Source organism: Mustela nigripes, chromosome 9 (genome assembly GCF_022355385.1).
Source record: "Mustela nigripes isolate SB6536 chromosome 9, MUSNIG.SB6536, whole genome shotgun sequence".
Taxonomy (NCBI): domain Eukaryota; kingdom Metazoa; phylum Chordata; class Mammalia; order Carnivora; family Mustelidae; genus Mustela; species Mustela nigripes.
Genome location: NC_081565.1, coordinates 62,995,401 through 63,013,416, shown reverse-complemented (window position 1 = coordinate 63,013,416; position 18,016 = coordinate 62,995,401). Strand labels below are relative to the sequence as shown.

General features: G+C 40.8%; 1 protein-coding gene across 5 annotated transcripts in view; it reads right to left on the bottom strand.

The window, feature by feature from the left end:
- Positions 1 to 17,480, bottom strand: part of CDC14B (cell division cycle 14B) — a 101,046-nt gene extending 83,566 nt beyond the window's left edge. For all 5 annotated transcript variants that reach the window (XM_059411705.1, XM_059411703.1, XM_059411709.1 and 2 more), the window contains exon 1: positions 17,258 to 17,480. In XM_059411705.1, the coding sequence (XP_059267688.1) occupies positions 17,258 to 17,417 (160 nt within the window). In that variant the 5' untranslated portion in view covers positions 17,418 to 17,480. The remainder of the gene's footprint in view (positions 1 to 17,257) is intronic.
- Positions 17,481 to 18,016: the final 536 nt, after the last annotated feature.

The following is an 18,016-nucleotide window of genomic DNA, read 5'->3' as shown; positions in this document are numbered from 1 at the left end:
GGAGAACAGCAAGGTGCAGAAGCATGTGTAGAATATACTATCTTCTAGTTCAAAAAGAATCTATTAAATACAGTGTAGTCTTCTGGCTTGTATCCTGAATGGAAAAAAAAAGTTGTTTATGTGAGGAAATCTAAATAAAGTCTGGAGTTTAGTTAACATCACATCAATGGTGGTTTCTTGGTTTTGACAAATCCTATGGTAATGTCAAGTAGCATTAGGGAAATGGGGAAGACATATACAAAAGCCCTCTGTATTATCTTGCAACTTTTCTGTAAATCTTAAATTATTCCACAATAAAAAAGTTCGTTGAAGTAATTTTTAGAAGGATCCATACTTTATGCATTTTTAAAAACTCAAGGCAAACAACAAAGTAAAGTCCCTGGGGGATGGCAGGGTGAGGAGAAGCAGACAAATACAGACAGAGAGGGACTGATTGATGGGAGATTGCTCACTTTACACTCGTCTCAGAACCATATGAACGTATTTACCTATCCAGATATCAAGTTTAAAAATTATAACACAAGAAGTAACACAAGGTGTTGACAAGAATGTAGAAAAAGGAACCCTTGTGCACTACTGGTGGTTATGCAAACTAGTGCAGCCACTGGGGGAAAATGATATGGAGGTTGCTCAAAAAATTAAAAATAGGGGCGCCTGGATGGCTCAATTAGTTAAGCATCTGCCTTCGACTCAGGTCATGATCCCAAGGTATGTCTTGGGATCAAGCCCCACACCCAGCTCCCTGCTCAGGGCATGCCTGCTTCTCCCTCTCCCTCTGCCACTCCATCTGCTTGTTCTCTCTCTCTCTCTGTTAAATGAATAAATAAAATCATTAAAAAAAAATTAAAAACAGAAGTACCACATGATCCAGTAATCATAGTACTGGGTATTTACCTAAAGAATATAAAGCACTAATTCAAAGGGATAAATGTTTACTGCAGCATAATCTACAAGGGCCAAATTATGGAAGCCACCCAAGTATCCATCAACTGATGAATGGATAAAGATGTGGTATATATATAATGGAGTATTAGCCACCGAACAGAATGAAATCTTGCCATTTGCAAAAAAACACGGATGGATCTACAATATAAGGCTAAGCAAAATAAGTCAGTCAGAGAAAAACAAGTACCATACTTCACTCATATGTGAAATTTAGGAAACCAGACAAAGGGGAAAAAAGATACAACCCAAGAAACAGACTCTTAACTACAGAGAACAAGCAGATGGTTACCAGAGGGGAGTTGGGGCGGTGGGGGGGGGATGGCAAAGTAAGTGAGGGGGATTAAGAATACACTTATCATTTTTGTTCTTTTAACATTTTTTTCAGTAGGCCAGCAACAGACTCGAACTCACAATCCCAAGATCAAAAGTCCCATGGTCTACCCACTGAGCCAGCCAGGTGTCTCCAAGAGTACAACACTAAGTAATAAATGAAACTGCTGAATCACTATATTGTACACGTGAAACATGTAACACTGTATGTTAACTACACTGGAATTAAAAATTTTAAAAATACATATTTACCTGATATTAATAATGTGACAGTGACAAGAAAAAATAAAAACTATAAAAACGTACTTTATGAGAGGACAAAGGGGATAAAGAGAGGTTATTCTAAATAAAGCTTATATTTATAACTGAAGGACCGTGACAAGAATCCATGGCTTGGCTGGGGAAGGTCCGCAACCTAAAATTCTCTACCCAATTTTATGTAAATGAATTCATAGACATTTTCCTCAGTAGAGGGACTTTAAGGAAATAAATACCTTATATAACCATACACTACAATATGCATCTACTAAGAGATATACATTTGGACATATACTTAGAGGACAATAAAAGATTCCCCTATAACATATAAAGTGGAGGGCGCCTGGATGGCTCAGTGGGTTGAGCCGCTGCCTTCGGCTTGGGTCATGATCTCGGAGTCCTGGGATCGAGTCCCACATCGGGCTCTCTGCTCAGCGGAGAGCCTGCTTCCCTCTCTCTCTGCCTGCCTCTCCATCTACTTATGATTTCTCTCTGTCAAATAAATAAATAAAATATTAAAAAAAAAACATATAAAGTGGAAAAAAGTAATGATAGTATTTACAGTGTTAACTTTGTTAATGTAAAAACATCTCTCTCTCTATAGTGATGTCTATGTATATAAATATGCAATGAACAATCTAAAAGGCTAAATGTGGTAACCATTAATGCTGTTCAAATATTTCTGGCTTCCTGCCCCTCAGTGGCTGAGTGGGACCTTGTGATTAATTCTGGCAACAGAGTTATGAGTAGAAACAAACATTTAATTGTTGATTCAAGACCCTCCATAGGCACTCTTTTTCCTCTGGTATAGGAACCAACAATTTTAGAGACAATTGCTGCTCATATGCCTAAGTCCCTAAACAATTACAACAAGCAGAACCCCCTGCTAACCCACAGTAGATGTGAAACAGAAAATATTTAAATATATCTTTTAAGCTGCTAAGATTGGCCAGGGGGTGAGCAGCGGCTTGTTATTACAATATAACCAAGCCTAAACTAACGGATAAGGAAAACATCCTTCCTAGTAGGATCTCTGACCATTTTTTTCCTGGGTGGTCTTTTTAAAAAATAAGCCCCTGGGACGCATGGATGGCTCAGTCAGTTAAGCTTCCTACTCTTGATTTCCCCTTAAGTCATGGTCTCAAGGTCCTAGGATGCTGCATAGGACTCCATGCTCAGTGGGGTATCTGCTTGGGATTCTCTCTCTCCCTCTGCCTCTCTGCCAGCCCTTCCCCTGCTCACACTCCAGCATGTGCTCTCTTTTTCTCTCAAATAAAAAAATCTTAAAAAAAAAATTAAAAACAAAAGTAATAAGCACCTGTATCTTAGAAAACTTATCTGGGGATAGAGAAGAGACACAAGTTTTAGCATGGCCCTTGCATCAAGCAGACACTGACCATCAGAGATTATTATCACATCTCAATCTAGAGCAGCCTGAAAAATCCTCCATTAGGATCCCTCAGCTCCCTTTCTTTCATTCCATGCTCACTGAGCAACCTAACAGCAGTGAAAAAAGCAAGGAACAGAACAATGAGAATAAAGTGCTGTATTTTGCATGAAAAGATACAAATATATATACATCTGTATACACATATATACATCTGTATACACATATATACATGTTTGTAAATACATAGCAAATCTCTGGTGAGACACAGAAAAAGTTATGTCAATTTATTCTGAAAAGGGAAGAGAAGTTGCTAGGTGACAAGAGAAAGTGGAAATCTTACTCTGTGCCATTTACTCTTTTGTATCTTATTTATTTTCTTAAGAATTTTATTTTTAAGTAATCTCTTAAAACATGTAGGGCTCAAACTCATGACCCAGAGATCAAGGATCACATGCTCCACTGAGTGAGCCAGCCAGGCACCCCTGTTTTTTATCTTTTAAATTCTGAACTACACACATGTATTATCTATTTAAAAAACAGATAAAATGGAGACACCTGGGTTGCTCAGTTGATTAAGCCACTGCTTTCAGCTCGGGTCATGATCCTGGAGTCCTAGGGCTCAGAGTCCTGCATCAGGCTCCCTGTTCAGCAGGGAGTCGGCTACTCCCTCTGACCCTTCCCCTTTCACGCTCGCTCTCTATCAAGTAAATAAAAAAAAAAAAAAAAAACTTGAAAAAAAGGAAAAAAACATAAAATGAAAAAACTTTAAAAAAACACAAGCAACTCTAAGTGATGGAGTATATATACTAAGTGTTATTTAGTGGGTTATATTTCAAAAATATAGAAAGTCTACTAGGGCGCCTGGGTGGCTCAGTGGGTTAAGCCGCTGCCTTCGGCTCAGGTCATGATCTCAGAGTCCTGGGATCGAGTCCCGCATCGGGCTCACTGCTGCTCAGCAGGGAGCCTGCTTCCCTCTCTCTCTCTCTGCCTGCCTCTCCATCTACTTGTGATTTCTCTCTGTCAAATAAATAAATAAAATCTTTAAAAAAAAAAAAAAAAAAAAAAAAAAGAAAGTCTACTAAAGGGGCTTGCACGGACCAAGGATGAATGTGTCATGATCCTAGAATCTTAAAATGCACCTCAATAGCACAGAATATGATTAAAGGGCAAGAAAGATCAGCAGCTCTGCTTTTGCAAATAAGCTCTATGAACTGCCCACTGATATTCAAGAAAATGAAGAAAAAATACTTCTAATGCTTCCAAAGTCAAGGCTTTTTTATAACTGAATCCTGATCGTATGTGAAAGCTTCAGCATTGTTAAAGTCTACCTCTTAACATGATTAGCGGTATGACTTATTTTTTCTCCTCCACTAAGAACAACAGACTGAATTACTGTTTCCAAAGAAAATGAAAATGGACTGTACTAGGCTTTAATAATATGGGAAAAGCGGGCACCTGGGTGGCTCAGTTGATGAATCAACTTGATTTTGGCTCAGGTCATGATCTGAGGGTGGTGAGATTGAGACCTGCACTGGGTGGCGCGGAGCCTGCTTAAGATTCTCTCTCTCCCTCTGACCCTCCCTGTTCCCCTGCTTGCTCTCTCTCGGGGGGGGGGGGGGGCAGATTACGATAAACCTTAATTAATTCATGACTTAATTAATTTTAAAATGGGTAAAGTATCTCAAAAGGTAGGAAAACAAGACTTACTTACACTATATATGGTAAACTGTGAGTTCTCTCATTTATATCAGTATAATGTTTTACACAAGCAATTAAATTAGTATACAGATTCGTTTTGCAACTTTCCCAAGAGTTCCTAACACTTGTTACCTGGCCTTATTAGAAATAAATGGCAGAGATGCCTGGGTGGCTCTGCCAGTTAAGCATCTGCCTTCAGCTCAAGTCATCATCCCAGGGTCCCAGGATCAAGGCCTCCGTTCAGCTCCCTGATGAGCAGAGACTCTGCTTCTCCCTTTGCCCTTCCCCTTGCTCCTTTTCTCTCTCTCTAAATACTTATTCTTTCTCTCAAATAAAATCTTTTAAAATTTTTTTAGAAAAAAGGGAAGAAAAGAAGGAAGGAAGAAAGGAAGAAAGAAAAAGAAAGAACTAACGAACGAACATAGGGGGCAGTTGGCTGACTCATTTGGAAGAGCATATAAGTCTTGATTTCAGGGTCATGGGTTCAAGCCCCAAGTTAGGTATAGAGAAATAAATGAAAACTTCTTAAAAAACTAATAAATGACATAAGGTGGTTGACTTCACATTCTTGCACAAACTTCATTTAGCTGGGGATGAGGAGTTTCTGGAAACGGAACTGCACAGAAACCGCGGAGTCTCCATGGAGATCCAGTCCTGGCATCCTACATTGGCAATGGCTCAGCTCCTCCAGCTTGTTCACATTCACTGAATTCAGGACTGTCTCTGGCTGTAATTCTTCTAGGTGCTAATCACACAGTTGTTAGTCAAACATCCAAGCTATGGTGTTTATAAAGCCTTTCGTAAAAATGACAGAACTCCCAATCATCCCTAACTGTATGCTAATCTTTACCTAGTTTCTTTACACATTTCCCTCCAATGGTCTCTATACTTAGTCCAGCTCTCCCACTGCTTCTAACAAACCCACCCTGTCCCATGCATACATTTTCTCAACATCTGCTAGGTATACCCTAACAGGACACAACAGAGTGAGAGCCATGCACTCCACTCAGGATAACAGGTGAGCACTAACTAGCTGAGAACTTACAATAGCACTAAGAGCACACACAAAAATTTAACAATAGCCTAGCTGACTCTGGAGACATACTGAAGAGCTCCACTTAGACCCTTCTCCCACCAACACTTTCCAATTGTACCAGCATCTCCTGCAGGGCTTTCTCCTGACTATAGGGCCCATTTTGGCCATCCTCACAGCACCTCAAAATTATCACTCAGCCCCCACTCTAAGTTACTGGTTAAAAAATATCCCAATCCCCTCAATCCTCGTATGTTCTATACTGCTGTCAGATTTCCCCTATGGGATCAAACTCTAATTAGTACAGAAGTATTCTTTCCCACTCATAACCCTCTCACTTCCCCACTCCCTCTGGAGAGTTTTCTGGGATCATATCCCAAAGGAATTACTGTGTTGGAATCCTTGACTCAGTCTGTGCTGGGGAAGCCAAAACAAGACATTGACCACTTTTATGCATGCCTATTTATTCTTAGTAAAATTATTTTGAAGACAATATAATCACAACAAGTAGCACTGCATAGGGTTACGTTAAATGGGGTGTGTAATGGGTACATAAAAAATTGACATTATTTAAAAATTGCTTTTTGGCATAACCAACAAAACTTATTAATCCTATTCATAAATCTCTATAATTAGAATAACATTTCTTTTCTGGCCATTTTAAAATAAAGCCCTTAATCCAAAGTTTTGATTTGAAGAAAAAAAAATGTTTATTGCTTAGCCTTCAAAAACATCTCACATACTTTTGGAAATTCCCAAAAGTATCATATTACCAAAAAAAAAAAAGACTCCTCTTCACGCATTGCTGGTAGGAATGTAAATTGGTGAAGCCACTGTGGAAAATAGTATGGAGGTTCCTGAAAAAAATTAAAAATAGAACTACTGTATGATCCAACAATTCCACTACTGGGTATTTACCCAAAGAAAATGAAAATACTAACATAGGGTGCACCCCTATATTTATTGCAACATTATTTATAATACCAAAGATATGGAAGCAACCTGAGTACCCATCATCCATAGACAAAGAAATAAGGAAGATGTGGTGTGTGTATGTGTGTGTAAAGATATATACATATATATACAATAGACTATTACACAGCCAGAAAAAAAGAGATGGGGCCCCTGCCATTTGGTAGAACATGGATGGACCCAGAGAGTAGTATGCTAAGTGAAAAAAGTCAGACTGAGAAAGGCAGAAAAATTCAAAAAGAAAAAGAAAAAAAATTATTTGCTGTTGTACCTAGAAATGGCTGTCTTCTGAATCCACACATTTAACTCCCCAAAATTTGTTTGATCAAAATAAGGCTCTAATAGATAAAGATGATTTAAGGTTTACGATCCTTTTCCTGCTCTCCTGAGTAAGAGAGATTACATTAAAGTACTTCTTCATTTTGGAGCAGAGCTGTTGTTTAATTTAGGTTAAGTACCACATTTGATGCTTGTTACTGGCAGAATGGGAGAGCACTGTGAGATAGGTCAAGGGGGTAGAAGAGGGTGTTTCCCCTCACACTGGAGTGGAGTCTATCCCCAATCCCAGCAGTCACCAACCCCTGACAACTGCCACCACAGTAGGGACAATGATGCTGTTAGCAGGAAGAAAGCAGAGTGGTGTTACAGTGATCAAGAAAAGTTCCTGCTGGTCCTGGGGGGAGGAGGTGGAGGAAGGAGGGGGGAAGTGAGCTACAGGGCATTCAAGCCTCTTTTCTCATTCATTCAGAGACATCCATCTTTGATCCTTGTGACATTCACTGATAAACCCCTCTATATGGCAGATTTAAGAGATACATCACCCCGTTCTATCTTCTCCTATCACTTCCCAGAGATCTGAGTCAAGTGTGAAATCTCTGCTATAGCCCAGAAGCAGCCACTTCTATGGTGTAGCCACCATAAAATGCACTCACACATATCCTGAGTGAATTTGCGCTTTGAGCCCTTTCAGTCACAAAAGTTTAAAATTAGAGTGTATTAATAGTGAAGTTAAAATCCTAAACTCAATTGTGTTTGCTAGTTAAATCCTAAGCTTTTATTTGACAATTTATTGTCAAAAGGAACTAAATGCATGTTAAGATGATTCAGTTTCATGTATAAGGTTCTTCCAACAAGCTACCTAATGACAGTATTACAATAAAAAAATTCAAGAGCAGACTGAGAACAGCTCCCCAAAATGTAAAACCATAACGTTAATTCTGTTATATATTCACGTCAAAGTAATTCTTCCTCAGCACCTATAAAAGAATGTGAAAATTAGAATGTTTTTCAGTTCTCAGTTCAAGTCACACAAACCAAATCTAGTTCTTAAAATATTTGGCAATCTTCGTCCTTAGTGCCTTCAATTCAAGAAGCAACACCCAGCTTAAAAGGTGCTCTGTAATTAATTCCTACCAATAAATAATGTATTTTTAAAAAACAAACAAGGTATCTCATTTTAAAATTACATTGTCTGGGATGCTCTTGAGATTCAAATTAGAGATACAGAATTAATTGGAATGGAGACCTTTTACTTAGGCTGTGTTTTAGTAGAAATAAGGTTCTTAGTAGAAATAAGGTTTTCAGTATATTAACAATATGTATATCAACAATATACATTTATATATTTACAGTATTCATAGATATAGTGCACTCACATATGGATATGACTAGTTATATACCACAACTAAGCTTTTTCCTCTTGTCTCTTTTAAGGTTTAAAACACACACGTACTCCCACATCCCCCACACTCCCAAGAGAAAAACACCTTAAGACAGATCGTTTTCACCACACACTGGAAAAAATAATTCACTTTGTGTAGGAATTATGGAGTGACATTTGCATCACAAATGTCAAACTGACACTGTGTAAATGAAGAGAGCAAAACTACATAATGACTGATTCCTTCATCACCTGTCGTCACTGAGATGCTGACTTAATAGTCTATGCCTTCTCATTCTTTCAGGCATGTTGCGATCAATCTTCACATCTCTGCCCTTCCTCAATAACACCTGGCCCAATGCCTTGCTCAAGGTAGTTGCTCAATAAATATTTGTTAAATGGATATACTAATTAATTTCATAGCACAATTCGTACAACTATAAATGAGTATAAATGAGCAAAATGCAGAGAATGATTCAGCTGCGATGGTCCTAAAATGGAGGGCTTTGCAGAATTCAGAATCTGTAATAATATTATAGCATTATGGATTGGGTATAAAAAGATCAATGTCATAAACTGCAGTGCCAAGAAAGTAATTTTACTTTCAAATTAGAACTTTAAGGAACAACAAATACCATCGACACTGGGAACAAGATGTTTTTCTTTTGTGAAAAGTACACTGGCAACCGAATTTTAATAGTACGAAAGTGAACTACCTGAGAAATGAAGTCAATATGTGATATTACACAATTAGAATAAATTTACCCAGCCTAGCTTCCTCAGCTTTTCAGACTCCAAGACAATGGGACCAAATCTTTCAACTGGTGAATAAAGCCCTCTAAGGGAACTATTCTCTAGAAGGTAAATAATACTAAGAATTAAAGGAGCTGAATAAAAGACCAAGAGAATAAAGGCAGAAATTTTTTAAAGTTAGAATTATTATAAATACGGTTCTTCTGATAACTGGCTTTATCTGAAGCACCTGAAAATGAAATGGAATCAGAATACTTTTAATTTTTTAATAGAATTATGAAAGAGCTTCCCCATTCCCAAAGTTTAAGTTGGCATTTCATGAGACTTCCCTCTTGCCAAAAACAATAAATAAGATATAAGCCTGTCCATTAAACAAAGAAATGCCTTGAAAGAACTAAGTGACCTCGCAAAAGAAAAAACAAATCAAGAATAGCTGTTTAGGGGCGCCTGGGTGGCTCAGTGGGTTGAGCCGCTGCCTTCGGCTCAGGTCATGATCTCGGGGTGCTGGGATAGAGTCCCACATCGGGCTCTCTGCTCAGCAGGGAGCCTGCTTCCCTCTCTCTCTCTCTCCGCCTGCCTCTCTGTCTACTTGTGATTTCTGTCAAATAGATAAATAAAATCTTTAAAAAAAAAAAAAAGAATAGCTGTTTAGTTATAACAACTTATTCTAAGCATCCTTTCAGCAAGTCTACAAAAGTAAGATTCAATTATAATAGAAAAAGTTCAGTATTACCAAAAATATCCACCATCAAAAACATAGCATTAATAATTAACCCAGTAAAATATCAAACTGTCAGCATTACCTATACACAGAAACCAACAAAACTTTTCATATAAAGACAAATTTCAACTTAAGTCATAAACATACGAAGGATACTCTACAGTTATAGAAAACTGAATCTGCTACCCAAGACTAAATTTAAGACAAGCAAACAGGAAGGGACGGAACCAAGAATGACAACTAACAGATTAAATCTACAATTTAAAAATCATCAGAAAGCACTGCAAAGTAGAGTCAATGATCTGAATACCTTTGTTGGAGCAGTATCCATGTAAAGCTATAGAAAAAAGAGAAAGAGAGAGAAGGGCGTAAAACTTTCATATAAACTAGAGAATCCAGATGAGACGCACACATTCCAGTTAAATATCCTTGCATTTAGGAAATTAAAATCAATTTTATTTTAGAAAATGTTTTCTAATGTAATCCCTGTCTAATATGGTAGTCAGCACTTCTAGAAATTAAGTGACTAACCTCAGAAGCTAAAAATCAAATAATATAAAGAAATGATACTTGAAGATTGGTTAGCTCCTGCCAAACAGTTTCCGTGTCTCTGGATCAATCTGACCACTTTTTTGCCCACAACCCCTGTGCCTACTTACCTCACTCATAAAGGTGCCTGTCTTAAGTGAGGAATGGCTTTGAAATGTTTGAAACCAGTCTATCCATGTTTTTTATTCAACTGACAGATAATTATATAAAAGTAATTTTAATGTGAAAGATTTAAAGGACTAAGATTAAAAATACTATGTAGCTAGTATGGAAAGGAAAATAAAATACTGGCTACTGAAATTATTTTGTTCTCAGTGTAATTAAAGGAAAAGATTTAAACAAGTAATTTCTTATTTATGTCTAACTCCCACCCTTTCCAAATACATTGGGTCTCCATGCCACAAATTAAGCATGGAAAGGCCCATTGAAAGGCAAATAAGAACCAAAAAAATGTCCTATTGCCTATAATACACACCACCAGTATCAAATCTTTTGGATCTGTGAAATACTCTTTTAAAACAATATTCTAGGGCATAGTCATGCTTTAAACTAACCACTCTGAAGAGTTTATATTCTACCAGTAAAGAATTTAATATATTTGTTTTATTTTCCATAATCTACCTGAGGCTTTCCCATGAGGCCTTTTCTTCTTTACAAAGACACACCCCCCCATAAGCTTAGCTACAATTTAATATAAGGCTATATACAAACTCTTCAGTGTAGTAAAAATACATAACAGCCTCAAAAAGGAAGAAACAGCTCATTTATTCTTCCTCTTACAGGGAATCTTTAAAGAGAAACGGCAACATTTTTCCCAAGGCAGAAAAGATTGTCAAGGCAGTGCTAAATCTCTTCCAGAGCTTTGACAAATACTGAACCAGCCTCACCGGGAGTGCTTCTGCCCTCAAGATTACTCTTAGAAGCAGAGAAAGGAACACACTTGCATTTTCACTATGCTGATTCACTGAACCTTTTGTACACATACACTTATGGGGGAAATGTTTGCTTCAGAGCTGGAAACCTTCCCAACCATGGTGACTGTCTCAGTCTGCCCGTGGTATCCTGGGCCACTGCACACACACTTTTAATACTAGAGACCATTTATGGAGCCCCGCTGTCCAAGAGGCACCAAGCCAAGCACTTCACACACATCTGCTTCAGTTCTTCCAACAACACTGTGCACTTTTAACTTTCAAACAGATGAGAGAAAAGAGGCTCCAAAAGGTTATTAATAATCCAGCCGTGTTCGCTCCCCACAAAGGCTGGCACTAGCTGTCCTTGGTATCCTCATGCCTAACCAGTAGAATTAACTCTTCAAATACCCTATGAAAAGTTTTACATCCCCAAGGATTTCAACCACGATATGGCTCAGCCCTCTCTAAGCTAGTTATTTCTCAGACCCTCCAAGTTTAATCTAGTTTACCCACAGACCTTCCAAGTTTCATTTTCTCAATCAGCACAGAAAACAAACTCCATGAGACCAGGGATTATCTCCAGCAGTGACCTATTTTTATCACTTGAAGAGGGGGGAAAAAAAAAAAAAAAAAGCCTGGCAGAGTAGGTATTCATTACAATTTGGTTGAATGAATGAACTATCTAGAAAATCTGGGCTGTGATGACAGCCAATTTGGACAACAGCATGAATGGAGGACTTGAATTATGCAGTTTGCTCATATTTCCAAATTGACTAGGTAATTATCTAAATTCAACTTTACAGATACAACTTACAGAGTATCTACTAGGATATCACCTATTAGTCTATGTAAACACGGGACTAAACAGTACATGGCCAATGAATCATTTATGTACAACTCTGCTGAGATAGCTTTATCTGTTGGAAAGAATAAAAGACAAGTAAGGACAGCTTTGCCAAAAAGAAGGTACATCAATTTGGCCAAAGTTACTTATCTCTTGTGTTAAGTTCTGAGGGAAAAGTGGATGGTTGTGGTATTTCAAGGTGATCTCTTGAAATTCTTTCAAATAACAAAATACCTGTCCTGTCAATTCAGAGATCCCCAAAGACTATCTCACAAACTTCCAGGAAATGTTACTGGTACATACGCCATCCTTCCATTCTAAAAATCCGCAGTGTGGTTCCATTCCAGCTCTCCCCCACAGGAATTGGGGAAATTCATTCCCATTATTCAAAGGCACAGAGAAATTACAGTGTGCACTGACTGGCAACTCCTAACATTAGTACCATCTTTGTCACCCAGTTACTCCACTTTCCCTTCATCTCTGTGCCCAACCATTCTGTCCATTGAAACAGTAACAACACAACTATGTTAAGTTTTTGTGTATGGTACCCCAGTGCCTAAGGATTTAGACCTAAAACAGGTAAGTAACATGACACCATCAGAAGTAAAAGATGTTGAAGAATTAAACACATAAATCAAGAAAATAAATTAGAACTAAGTCATAAGCAAGAAGGAAAATGAACACTACATACTTCGATGAGCTTCAATTATTAAAACTCTAATCTACTACGTGAAAGTCTTGAAGAAAAATGAATTTCCTCCTTGAATTAGTGGCCCAGGTAACTGTATTCCTTTTTTTATCAAGAAAAATATACTTTGATCACAGCAAACAATGAATATGCAGCACTATTCTACATAGTAAGATTCAATTAAATACTTCTTGAGTTAATGAATAAGTTTTCCCTGTCTAATAATATCTAGTGTGAATTTTTTAAATCCTAAAAAGAAAATAAGGCAGGGTAGAGGCAGTGCTCTATCTGTTTAATTTGATGAGTATCTGATATACCATTAATTGGTGTTTTTAAATGACAATCCTGACCTCAACTAGAGCTTCTCCAATAAAATTATTTACAGTTATAATAGACAGTCTTAAAGAGATAGACTTTCATGACAGACACTGCAAAAAAAATTTTTTAACCACTAAAAATCTTTTTTTTAGCCAATAGTTAATACCAATTACTTTCATTAGTCGTTAAGTTTAAAAAAACATAAAGAAGTAAAATAAATTTAAGCTCTGTACCAACTATTAAATCCATCAATTATCAAGCATAGGGATAATACAGTAATTTCATAATCTTTAATATTTTTTCCTATATTAATGAAGAGGAAAGGAGAATGTACACTGTCATTTATGGCCCTATTTAAGGAATAAGAATAAAAAGATTCGGACTTCTAACTGCAAGGAGTTTCACAGGAAAATCAAAAATCTATGTCCAACATTTTTCCTTTGGTACTTCTCCCATCTTGGGAGAGATCTAATTCCAAAGCCAATCAGAAGAGAAACCCTCTTCTTTTCCTTTCTTCCCCAGCTTCCCTGACTGATCACAACTCATTCTGAGTATACCTTTACTCAGTATCTCTTTCACATTAACGTATACAGGTTACAGTTTTATTATCTTTTTTTAACACAATACACTGGAACTGCAGCAGGAATACAGCTTATGTAAAAATCCACGTCATTGCACAGGGCAAGAGCTGAGTGAATGGCCATTGAGAGGTGGATGGGGTCCACATGGGAATAAACATCGGTCAGCTCCTAGTAAATGGCCAGTGTAGCCAGATGGTTGGCTGCACACTAAAAAAAATTGTGACCACACAGCAAAGGACTACAGAGAACAAAAATAGGCATTAAGCATCCTGTATTAAATATACACACTTGGGTGCCTGGATGGCTCAGTCAGTTAAGATACTGACTCTTGATTGCAGCTGGGGTGGAGCCCCAATGGGTTCTGTGCTTGCTGGGGAATCTGCTTGACATCTCTCTCCCTCTCCCTCTGCCCACCCTTGCAGGCACTAGAACTCTCTCTTAATCTCTCTCTCTAAAATCAATCAATCAATCTTTAAATACATGAAATACACTGCAATCTACGGGAATGGAATTTAACTTAACAGATGAAATAGTTGTAATAAAAATAATTAGGGATTAAAGTAAAAAAAAAATTAATGTATTTAAGGACAGAGTGGGCAAAAGTGATAATGTGCATTAATTTTTACAAACCAGCCCCAGTGGGAAAGAATCTTCACAATCCTGTAACAAGTTTTGGTGAGGATGTGGAATAAATTTCTGGTGGGAAGTGCTGCTGGTACAGCAGCTTTGGAAAAGTCCGGCAGGTTAAACATGGCATTACCATGCAACCCTGCAATTCTACTCCTAGGTGTATATATGCAAAGTAACCGAAAACAACTCCATGCAAAAACTGGTACATCAATGTTCACAGCAGCATTATTCATAATCACCAAAAAAGTCCACCCATGAGTGGATAAACCTATATATATTTTGACCTGGCCTCTTCACTTCTACTTTACTCTGCAGATACAATCATACATGTATGTAGATATATACAATGATGCTACTGCTGCCATTTGCAGGGACTGAAAACCCCCCACATAACCATTTATTTATTGCCATTACATAAATCACGATTCAGCCATACAATGCAATACCATATAGCCATTAAAAGGGGACTCTCCCTCCTGGTATGGCACAATTTATAGAAACTTAAGTATGCACAGAAAAAAAGAAAGCAAATATTACTGAAGAGACAAACTACATATATCTCCTTTCCTAATGCTCAACTTGAAAAATATTAAGAAGAAAAACAAGTTGGGGAGAACGGGACCAGGTTGCCACTTGCTGAGGATGAGGTTTCAAGCCTTCCCTCCAAGCCCAATAAAAAGTAATCTGTACCCTGTATCCAAAGTTACTTTATTTTTTTTTCACTCCATTACCTCGAAGTTAATTTGTCTTATTTATCACCCTGAAACAGACTGATTCAGTATCATTTTTCTAAGAAGCCAAGACTGTCACTAAGGGATACCTGGAAAAATTCCAGGCAAAGTTGATTCCCTTACTTCCCCTCTTACAATGAGACTGGACCCTTCCATTATCTGGGCTTGTAATCTAAATAACAGCATTTTTTATTTTATATAATGCACCAACTCCTTTCTCAATATTCGGCTTAGCAATATTTTCTGAAATTAAATCACTCTTGTGATTCAGGAAAGCCCTCCATGAAGGAGGAAGAAGATCTAGCCCAATGACTTGACTTTACAAAACTTCCTTTTTGATGGAGACAACCTAAATGCTTATCCATAGGGAGCTGTCTAAACAAATTATAAAACATAATGTATTTAGGGTGCTCCTGGCTGGCTCAGTCTGTAGAGCATGCGATTCTTGATCTCGGGGTTGTGAGTCCCAGCCTCAGGCTGACTATAGAAATTACTTAAAAATAAACAAATACAGTGAAATATTAGACATATTTTAAATCCACATGTACTTTATAGTTTTATTTTCTAAAACCCTATCTACTTTGGCCTAGCAGTAATTAAAACCGAATGAAGCAGTTTTGCATGTACTAACCGTTCTAAGAGATAATGCTGCGAAGAATAAACAATGTGCAAAACAACATGTAAGCTACCAGGCTTGCGTATGATACAGAATACACAAGTTTATACACATACAGTCTCTTTCTGGAAGGATTCATAGGAAACTTCAGTTGCCTCTAGGGAAGGCCACCAAGTGGCTGCGACCAACTTTTCACTATAAACTCCTGGCACCTTTGTAACGAACCGTGCGTTACTTTTCTGAAACTAAAAGCTATGAAGCAAAATGCCTTTTAAGAGGTATAAAGAACGAAGGCATAAGGAATGTGTAGTGCCATCACCCATCCCGAGCCCTCCCGAGGCTATCTCCCTGGGACTGCACAGCCTGGTGGGACCCGGTCTCGGCCTCAGAGAGCGCGCTACGAGGGACCCGGGCAGGTGCCAGCCGGCCACCCGCGTAAGGCAACCTCCTCCTCCCGCCACAGTTCCCAGGAGTCCATCCACCCCGCACCAAGAAACCTTCCCCTCCACTCGCAGCTTTATTAATATGGACCTTAAGTTTCCAACCGTCCATCAACCTAGAAAACAATTTCTACTAAATTTGTGTTTGCCTGGACACTTCCCAAATTAATATTCTGACCACTCCAGCTCACCTGGCTTATCAATGGCTAAGGGCGGGAAACTGTTTATAAAAATCCCACACGCCAAGGCTCACACATGCCGCGCCACAGAAAGCGGACTGCGAATTCCCTCCAAACCGTAGACAGCGATGCTGTTTACAAAGCGTTTCCACATACATCACCACGTTCGTGCCTTCACGGGCTTTAGTGTCAATCCTGGCAAATCCAACAGCTGCCAAATTGGATTTGTTAGTCTTCAAGAACTGTAGAGTCAGCACTAATTAATAAAACCGCTCTCAAAGGGCTTCTTTTCTACCTGCTCCGGGGGGCTGCGATTTCTCAGAAGTGACACCTCTGGGCATTCGGCACGCAGAGCGGCTCCCAAGCCACCACACCAGTGTGACACATTCCTTGTGGAAGCGAGGGAGAGGAGCTAGCCCTACTAGGTCCGGGTGTGCTCGCGCGCGCGCTGGGGAGGGGGCGAGCACGGAGCGGACTCGCGCGAGGACGTGGGAACGCCGCACGAGGCGGGACTCCATTTCCTCCACAGCGGCCGAGGTTGGGCGAACGCCCAGCCAACGGGGCAGCTGCTCCCGTGCCGGCGCGTTCCGCGCGCTCGAGAAATCCTCCGAGGTGATTCAGAGGTTCAGACTCCTGTGAGGGCCAACCGAGCTTGCAGCCCCGAGAGGCGCTATCAACCCGAACTCAGAAAAAGCCCGAGGCGCCGAGCTGACGCCAGCAATTTAGAAAGGTGACCCTCGGCCCATCTTGCCAGGGTAGGAGAGCGCAAAACGGATAAAGTTACAGCTCGCTAACACCCGCAGATGGAAAGTCGGGGTAGGGGGGCGCTCCCAGGGAGTCGGGCTGCTGAAGGGGGTGTGGCCGGTGGGGCTTTTTTGGGAGTGGGGGTGGAGGCGTGTCAGCCGGGCCCAGGGAGGCGCCTCCACTGCCTGGGAGGGTAGGCTAGGACCCCCGCGCGGGCTGCCGCGTGTCTGCAGCGCCCGCCACGCGCTCGCTCGCCGGCTCACCGGTGATGTCTAGGTACAGGTCGTCCTGGTGGTCCAGGCGGTGCAGTTCCTGCGACGTGGAGCTGCGGCTCTTCTTCACTCCTTGCGAGGACGCCGAGCAGCGCCGCGAGCAGGGGGGCGCGGCGGCCCAACTCGGCCGCCGCTCGCTCTTCCGCTTCATGGAGGCGGCCGCGGCCCGTCAGGGGGCCACGACCATGGCCCCGAGCGTCCGCTCGCCCGCCGAGGCCCCCGCCGGCCCCGCGCGCGGGCGCTCCGGGCGGCGGGCGCGGAACGGCGCTGCGGGGACGGCGGGCGCGGGTCGAGCCGGGCGGGAGGCGGCGGCGCTGGAGTCGGAGGAGGGGCCGGGCCCACCGCGCCTGCCCCGCTCCCTCCTGCGGCCGCCAAGGGACCCGCGCCGCAGCCCAGGCTACAGCGCCTCCTGCCGCCGCCGGCGCCCCCCAGCCCGCCCCCAGGTGCCCGCAGCCCGCTGGGGCGCCCGAGGCGACGGTGCTGCCGCCGGCGGCTGGGGCTGCCCGGGGTAACCGCGCGCGCCCACCGTAGCCGCGGACGCTGCTGCCGAAGCGCCGAAACACAGTCGGCCGCGGCTCCCGGGGACCCCAGGAGGGCTGTTCCGTGGAGCTTCATTCACAAAAAAGGGCCCACAACCCTCCTCGGGGCCCGCAGAATGGGGCTTTTCATTGGTCAGTGATGTGTGACGTCACGGAGACGGGGCCTTTTTACAGGCAGGTACGCGGTGACGCCATAAAGAAAAGTCTGAGT